Source organism: Sinocyclocheilus anshuiensis, unplaced genomic scaffold (assembly GCF_001515605.1).
Source record: "Sinocyclocheilus anshuiensis isolate Anshui unplaced genomic scaffold, SAMN03320099.WGS_v1.1 scaffold997, whole genome shotgun sequence".
Taxonomy (NCBI): Eukaryota; Metazoa; Chordata; class Actinopteri; order Cypriniformes; family Cyprinidae; genus Sinocyclocheilus; species Sinocyclocheilus anshuiensis.
The window spans coordinates 3,506,748-3,514,544 of NW_015555715.1; the positions used below are offsets into that span (position 1 = coordinate 3,506,748).

Here is a 7,797-nt window from a genome sequence, read left to right on the forward strand (position 1 = left end):
GGCATCACAATATGGTAAGGGGCGTAACATTTCCGTCACACGCTTGAGGTATTCAGCCAATCACAACGCTCTCGATAGCTGGCCAATCAGAGCACACCTCACTTTTCAGACCGATGAGCTTTGTAAAAATCGACGCGTTTCAGAAAGGCGGGGCATAGAGGAGAAATAATAATGTACAGTATGTGGAGAATAATGTTTTTTGAACCTTAAACCGCATAAACATTTCATTACACCAAATACACAAAATAATGTTCTTTTTAGCAGCATCATATGACCCCTTTAATTAGAAGCACCACAAAATTAAATTGTCATCTGTTATAGAGACACTGAACAGACATTTAGAAGTTGATTTTAAAATGCAAAGTATTGAAAATAAAAATAAAGTTCTGTAAACACTTGCATTTTTACAACACTATAAGTGTGTCCTATCAAGTAATGAAAAGTTCTACACACACTTGTGGTCTTCATGCTCACTTGAACACTTGGACCAAATGCAGGAAATACGTCATATAAGTAGTCAAGTGCAAAGACCGCAAGTATTTGGACAAGGCAACTCACTCGTTTTCATTCACTCCTTCAAGTGAACTGTATGAGTGGACTAATGTAGGGAATAGTGAATGAGGGTATAGGGGGCAATTTTGAATACAGCCCAGGTGTCTTCAGATAAAGATTGAATGCCACTTAGCGATTGGCTGTCGTAGTGATTGCATCATCAGTTTCCAGTGCTCGTCCTCGGAGGTCTTTCCCTTTTTGATGTGGATATGACCAATCAAACGCTTGGAAGACTTCTTTGAAGTCTGAATTTCGTAAACAGACACTATAATGGTGCACTCTGTAATCTGTTGATCTGGCAACACAAAGGTCAGGACCTCATTGAACACAGTAACCTTCCAGCGCTTCTTCTGTGTTGTCCTCTGATGTCGAAGTTTGCAGTGGTTGCAGGTAACGCTGGTTCTGGCATAGAGAGCTGTGAGTACAATCAACAAACGCTTTAAAAATAATTTAAAAAGTAATTTACCGCATTTATTAATTAAGCTTGGTTAATGTTAAATTGTAAATACACTATTGTTCGTTGTTGGTTCATAATGAATAAATTTGTACATTCAACTCTTAATTTTTACAAGGCCATTAGTAAGGGAAGATACATTGTTACGCCAGTAGGTGGAGACACTGGTCATGAGTCATTCAGCGCCACTACCGTGCGCTGCAGCGGTCTGCTGTAAATTTGTTTGGAATTATTTTCGATTAGCGGAGCAAAAATAGATATACTGGAAATGCTTTGTCAAAGATGTAAGTTATTCAATAGTAACTTCTTGTTGGTGAACTGTTGGTAAGCAATATCACACAATCGTGCTGCATCTGAAAAGCTCCATGTAATCATTGCTGTATCAGTCTTATTATTGTTTGTTAACTAAAACTATTAAAATTGTTTCAGGTAATTGAAATAAAGCAGAAATGAAAGTAAAATATACATATTAGATGAAAAAACTAAACGTAAAAACTGAAACAAAATAGAAATGTAGCCTTTGCAAATAACTGAAATAGACATGTTGTGGTTGCAAATGCAGACTGCATGCTTAGGTTCTTTTTTTATACACCTGTGGCAATTGGTCTGATTGAAACACTTGAATTCAATAATTAAGAGGTGTGTCCCAATATTTTTGTCCATATATAAATAAGTGTTAAAGAATAAAAAAGTATTTTTATTCTTTGCAGCACAGTTAACAGTGTAGTTTATTTCAAATACTCTTTAACAATTCCATTCATGTATAAGTATAAACTTAAATATTCCTCACCTCCCTCAGTCTTATTGGGATGACATACTGTGCAGATCTTCAAAACTCCCACCTCCAGCCTCTGAGATGTAGGCATGTATTTCAGAGAGAGCAGTGCCTCACCAACCACGTCCTACACAGAAAATGTACCAATTGTTCTTCATCTCATAATTTCCAATTTGTTATACTGAAATCTGCTAAGGACTTTATGGCTATACTAGATTATTTTGATTTTTCACAGCACATTGATTTTCCTACACATTCTCATTCTTATACCATTGATTTAATCTGCTCTGTTGGCATTGACCATGTTTGTGTCCAGGGTCTCGAAGTTAGCATATCTGACCATAATCTCATTGACTTCATTTTTTCTCTCTCCCTTGTAAAACCTCAAATTAAATCTACAATATCCTACTGAAACATGAAAAACATAAGTACTGAATATTTCTGTACTGTTATTGCTGCCTCCTCTTTGTCTCTCTCTGATTATCTCTTTTGTCCTGGTGAGATTCTCTCATTATATAATGAAGCTACATATAATGTCTTGGAGGCTCTGGCCCCATTAAAGACCAGAACTGTCCCCTTAAGGCTTAGCTTACTCACCCCTTGGTTCACCCCGGAGCTCAGATTAATGAAGGCTAAGGTTAGGCGCCTTGAGCGACTGTATAAGAAGATCTTCTTGTTCATGCTACCTTTTACTCAGAGTTCATGTTACAATATAAAAAAAGCATTTAACGCTGCCTGCTCTACTTACCTGTCGAATATTATTAACAAAGCAAAGTGTAGGACTCTATTTTCTGAGATCAACAAACTTATCAAACCACCATCTCCCTTTCCTAATGGTTCTTTTGACCTCTGTGAATATTTTCTGACATTTTTGTACACAAAATTGACAATATCTATCAATCTTTCTCTTCCTTTGCTCCTTCAGAACCCTATGCCTCTCAGACACCCTATCGAATCTCTAACTTTACACTCACCAATACATCTGTGGTTGAGCAGCTGATTATGAACTCTAACTCATCTTCCTTTCAGCTAGATCCAATACCAACAAGCCTGCTCAAAAAAGTTCTGCCTTGTCTCATTATACCCATCACTCGCATGATAAAAAGATCCCTTATGACTGGTTATGTACCTACTGGACTGAAGGTAGCTGTGATCACCCCAGTACTCAAAAAACTTGGCATTGACAAAACAGTCCTGGGTAATTTTATCTCCAACCTTCCCTTTTTGTCTAAGGTCCTAGAAAAGGTGGTTGCCACACAACTAAAAACTAATTTGGACAAGAATAATTAGCATGAACCATTTCAGTCCGGATTTCGTCCTCACCACAGAACAGAGACTGCTCCTCTAAGAGTAGTGAATGACCTCCACCTTGCCTATGATTCTGGTATCCTCAGCCTTCTAGTCCTCTTGGACCTGAGCGCAGCTTTTGAAACTGTTTGACATTCTGTATTTCTCATTTGTCTGTGATCGGCATTACAGAAACTAAAACAGTGGCTAAGTTCATATCTCTCAGACAGGCAATAGTTCATTAGCATTGATAAACAAAAATATTGCTCTGTCACTTTTTCCCGTGGAGTGCCTCAAGGTTCTGTTCTTGGTCCACTTCTGTTTTTAATCTTCATGCTTCCTCTGGGTCAGATCATCTGGCGCCTTGTTCTTAATTTCCACAGTTAAACTGATGATATGCAAATCTATTTTACTGCACAGTCCTATTCTTTAACATCTTTCCTACATGACCTTAAAGTATGGATGGCTCAAAATTTCTTAAAATTAAATACTGAAAAAAAAAACAGAGATTCTGTTAGTTGGCCCAAAATCCTTTGTCTCCTCTCATCTTGACTCCTCTATTAACATTGATGGAGCTATAGTTCATCCCTCCCCCACTATACGTAATCTTGGTGTACTATTTGATTCCACACTATGCTTTGAACCCCATATCAACTAGCTTGTCAAGTACTGTTTTTTCCATCTTCGCAATATTGTCCATATACAACCCTCACTAAATTTCAAAGATGCTGAAACTGTTATTCATGCTTTTATAACTTCACGCCTGGACTATTGTAACTCCTTGTTATATGGCCTACCCAACAAAGCCCTTGATCGTTTGCAGCTAATTCAAAATTCAGCTACTCGTGGCCTTACATTTACCAGAAAATCAGCCCACATCACTCCTGTCTTACAGCAATTACACTGGCTCCCCGTTATCTATCATATTCAGTTTAAGATACTCATCCTAGTTTTCAAAGCTTCTCATTGTTCTGCACCTTCTTACCTTTCTGAATTAATTAACCCCTGCTCGTACTCTGAGATTGAGTTCTGGGAATTTGTTTGCAGTTACCTAACTTCCGACTATCTTGTGTGGGTGGCAGGGCTTTCAGCATTTCATCTCCTAAGCTCTGGAACAAACTTCCTCAAAACTTCCTTGCTGTCTCTTCACTCCAGAGCTTTAAAACTGATCTCAAAACTCACTTATTTACAATATGTTTTGTTAATTGATTGTCTGCCTCATTTTTCAGTTCCATGCTTGCGTTTGTTACTTATCTTGTACACTATAAGATCTCTGTCTGCCTATTTGTTTGATCATGCAACTGTATATTTGTATTTGTGTTCATGTTATCTGTCAACTTTATGTAAAGCATCCTTGGGTTTTTGAAAGACGCTATATAAATAAAACATGTTATTATTATTATTATTATTATTATTATTATAAAACTTACTTTCTTGGGTACTTGCAGTTCCTTTCTTAACTCCAGGGGATATGAGAGCTTCAGACTGTTCAGGCGAGCATGGGCCTCTCCTAGAATTTCATGTCTTGAGTATTTATCAAAATCCCTAACCTAAAACAAACAATCCAAAGTGAATTAATGCGTCACGATAAAATAAGATGTAAGGCCCATTACGTACCTCAAATCTAACAGTGACTTTTGATACTTCCTCTTCAGCCAGAGTGCAAGAGAACTGATCTCCAAACACAGGACTGCAGCTCTTCTTCACTAAACGCGTCTGCCATTCATCCAGAACACACTGCATTGAACTCTGCTCCTCATCCTCTCTTTCTGCCCACAGCAACCGCACCCAAACAAATGGGTCCACACTGTGACTGGAGTCTCGCACGGCTAGATCCTGGGCATCCAGCACCGTCACCACCAGTCTAGACTGCAACTGATCGTAGAACAGTGAAAAGCGCAGAGATCCCTGGATGTTCTCCTCTTCCAGATCTGCTATGCTTGCTAGATCTAAACTACTGCCCAGGTTAGTGTAAGAGGTGCCAGGGGACAGGCGGTGGCTCAGTTCCTCATAATGAACCTCCATCTGATGGACAGAGTGTGTATCAGGTCTAATTTTCTAGCATAGTCACATAGTGTTATTGGATATTTAGAAATACACACATGCGGTTGGCAACCAAAGCAAACCATCTGTGAAACATGTTTTTCATCCATTTTGTTTGATCTAGGTCAAAGCAAGCAAAAACTAAGCAAGCAAACACAGTACAAAATGGATGAATTCCAGGTTATGAAGATAGTGATGGCTTATGTAAATGAATCTTACCTTAGCGTCATTTGTTTGTGTAGCATACTGAAAACCTCCGCTCCTAGCCAACAGGCCATCTGCTAACAAAATATTCACTAGAATCAAATAGATGTTGATAGATATTTTGCATAAACCCCATTAGCATGTGATTTTTTTTTTAGCATTTTTTTAGCATTAGATTTTTTTTATGTTTTTGAAAGAAGTCTCTTATTCTAATCAAGGCTGCATTTTATTTGATCACAAATTCCAGTCTTCAGTGTCACATGATCCTTCAGAAATCATTCTAATATGCTGATTTGGTGTTTATCAATATTTTTTGTTAAAACCATAATACATTTCAAAATTTTAGATGAATAGAAAGTTCAAAAGAGCAATGTATTTGAAATAAAAATCTTTTGTCACATAAATGTCTTTACTGCCCCTTTTGATCAACTTAGTGCATCCTTTTTTCAATGAAAGAATTAATTTCAAGTATTCAACAACAACAAAAATATCTTACTGTCCCCAAACTTTTGAACAGTAATGTAGATATAATAAATAATGTCATACATACAATACTGTGCATCTAAGCCACAAATACTAAATGCTCATCTAAAACTACACCTGTTTCTAATAATATAATCTTGTGTAATATTAGGTCAAATATAAAAATCAACCAGTTCATTTGCATGGTAACTTACCAGGTCTTTGTGAAACAGGAAACCGTGTACAGTGGCGGTAAATCTGCCATATCAGAACGCAGAGGGCTATAAGGAAAAGGACAACAGATATGCCCAAAATACTATATTCCAATTCCTCTGAGAATGACAGTTGAATTTCTCTAAAGGACAAACCCAAAACGGCAAAGAAAATCATGTCTTTCTGCCATGGACAGGCCTGGAAATGAAGGACATAAAGTTACTTTTGTTGGGCTTATTTATATATTTAACCTGACAAGAATCAGATTTATATAATATATACTATTAGTAATATAGTGTTTTTCATAATATATCAAGTATAAAATACATAGTTCATGAAGTATTTTTATGTAATACGTCTGTCTATTTTAAGATACTGTTCAGGAAAAGACAAGGGTGGATTCTCGCAGGTTTTGATGTACTAAGTTTATTTTATAAAAGGAAAACTCTAATAAAAGAACCAAAGGCATAAACCCTACCTTTTCAAGCTTTAATTTTCCTCCATTAGTTCCATTTTGGGAATAAACTACGACCGGAGCGGATCCATATTCAGACGTAGTTGAGAGCGATCACCTGACAGATGATCAGCAAACACAAGGGCAAACCTGTTTGATCACTTGTTCATTCAGGTCTTATTAAACAGGCTTCATCTGTGCTGCCTTCATGAATCTACAGCTGAAACATAAGATGGATACGATGTGTTTCACTGGTAAATGTAGAACTGCTCTTCTTCTTCTAGCTCTCTTCTGCTTCTTTACTATTACACCGTGCAAATTCAATGGCCAGTTTATCACTGCCTGTATCCAAATAGCCACAGCTTGTGAGATTAGATAATTGCTTATGGAAAAGAGTGTCAGTATTGTAGACAGGAGAACCTCTATTTGCCTTAGAACAAAATAATATTCATAGAAATGTCATATTCTACACACAAAAAAAACTGCAGATGATTCTATACGGCAATAAAAACAGATGATTGTTATGATGCAGTAATTTATAATAGTATAACTGACATAACTGCACTGTGCAATGAGATATAGCTAAACATAAAAATATGAACTAAGCTGAACTGTTTATTTACTTGAAAGGCTGCATAAGAAAACATTATGTCTTCAAATTTGAGTAAAGAAATAACCACTCTGCCACCAAGAGACAATACAATTATTAGAAAAGTAAATCAGAATATTCAAAATGTTACTAAATACAGCTTTATTCATACATATACAGTTTTATTACTTAAAGTTAACAATAATAGCAAACTAATTTAATGTCAATACAACTTTTCAAATGAAATGCCTTCTACAACACATTTTAATGCTATACAAAACGATAATAAATTAAATGATAAATAGGATGAAAGGTAGTTTTTCTTGTCCTTGAGGGACTGTCATACCCTGCTGTAATTTATAAAGAGAGCTTAACTTGTGAATAACATTATTGTTTAACATTAAACAAGAAAAAGTGGTGAAAAGTTTGTTCATTATTTACCAAGCATGATGTTATCAATGCTTTCAATTTATGACATAAATGCTTTCACCCCCCAAATACTAATTAGTTGTAATTTTACATTTTAAATTTTTAAAATTTGCCACAATCCTAGGTTTTGCCCATTTGTCTAAGATTATTTTTTACTCATTTAAAACACGATCAAATTTAATATGCTCCCTTATTCTTTTATATATTTTAATATGTACACGTCAGAATAAGCATGTAGTTTGAATTTTTACATAAATATTGTGTCACACTGAATGACAATGTAACATTATTTCAACCAAATTTTGACATTTTATTCTCCAAAAACTTATTTGAAA

General features: G+C 35.9%; 1 protein-coding gene across 1 annotated transcript; it reads right to left on the bottom strand.

The window, feature by feature from the left end:
• Positions 1–598: 598 nt before the first annotated feature.
• On the bottom strand, positions 599–6,642 carry LOC107672213 (synaptotagmin-2-like). Its single transcript, XM_016465305.1, has 7 exons — positions 6,469–6,642; positions 5,993–6,188; positions 5,331–5,392; positions 4,686–5,093; positions 4,499–4,618; positions 1,797–1,908; positions 599–967 (listed from the first exon to the last, which is right to left on the bottom strand). Exons 2-7 carry the CDS (start codon positions 6,165–6,167, stop codon positions 660–662), a joined length of 1,185 nt encoding a protein of 394 aa, XP_016320791.1. The 5' UTR covers positions 6,168–6,188; positions 6,469–6,642; the 3' UTR covers positions 599–659.
• Between the last annotated feature and the right edge of the window lie 1,155 nt (positions 6,643–7,797).

Bases quoted from the DNA above. Each gene is read 5' to 3' on its own strand.
- LOC107672213 (XM_016465305.1), bottom strand. From the start codon at position 6,167: ATGATTTTCTTTGCCGTTTTGGGTTTGTCCTTTAGAGAAATTCAACTG. The intron at 5,393-5,992 runs GTAAGTTACCAT...ATATTTTGTTAG, and splicing joins TCCTGTTTCACAAAGACCTG to CAGATGGCCTGTTGGCTAGG. The intron at 968-1,796 runs GTGAGGAATATT...TTGTACTCACAG, and splicing joins TCCCAATAAGACTGAGGGAG to CTCTCTATGCCAGAACCAGC.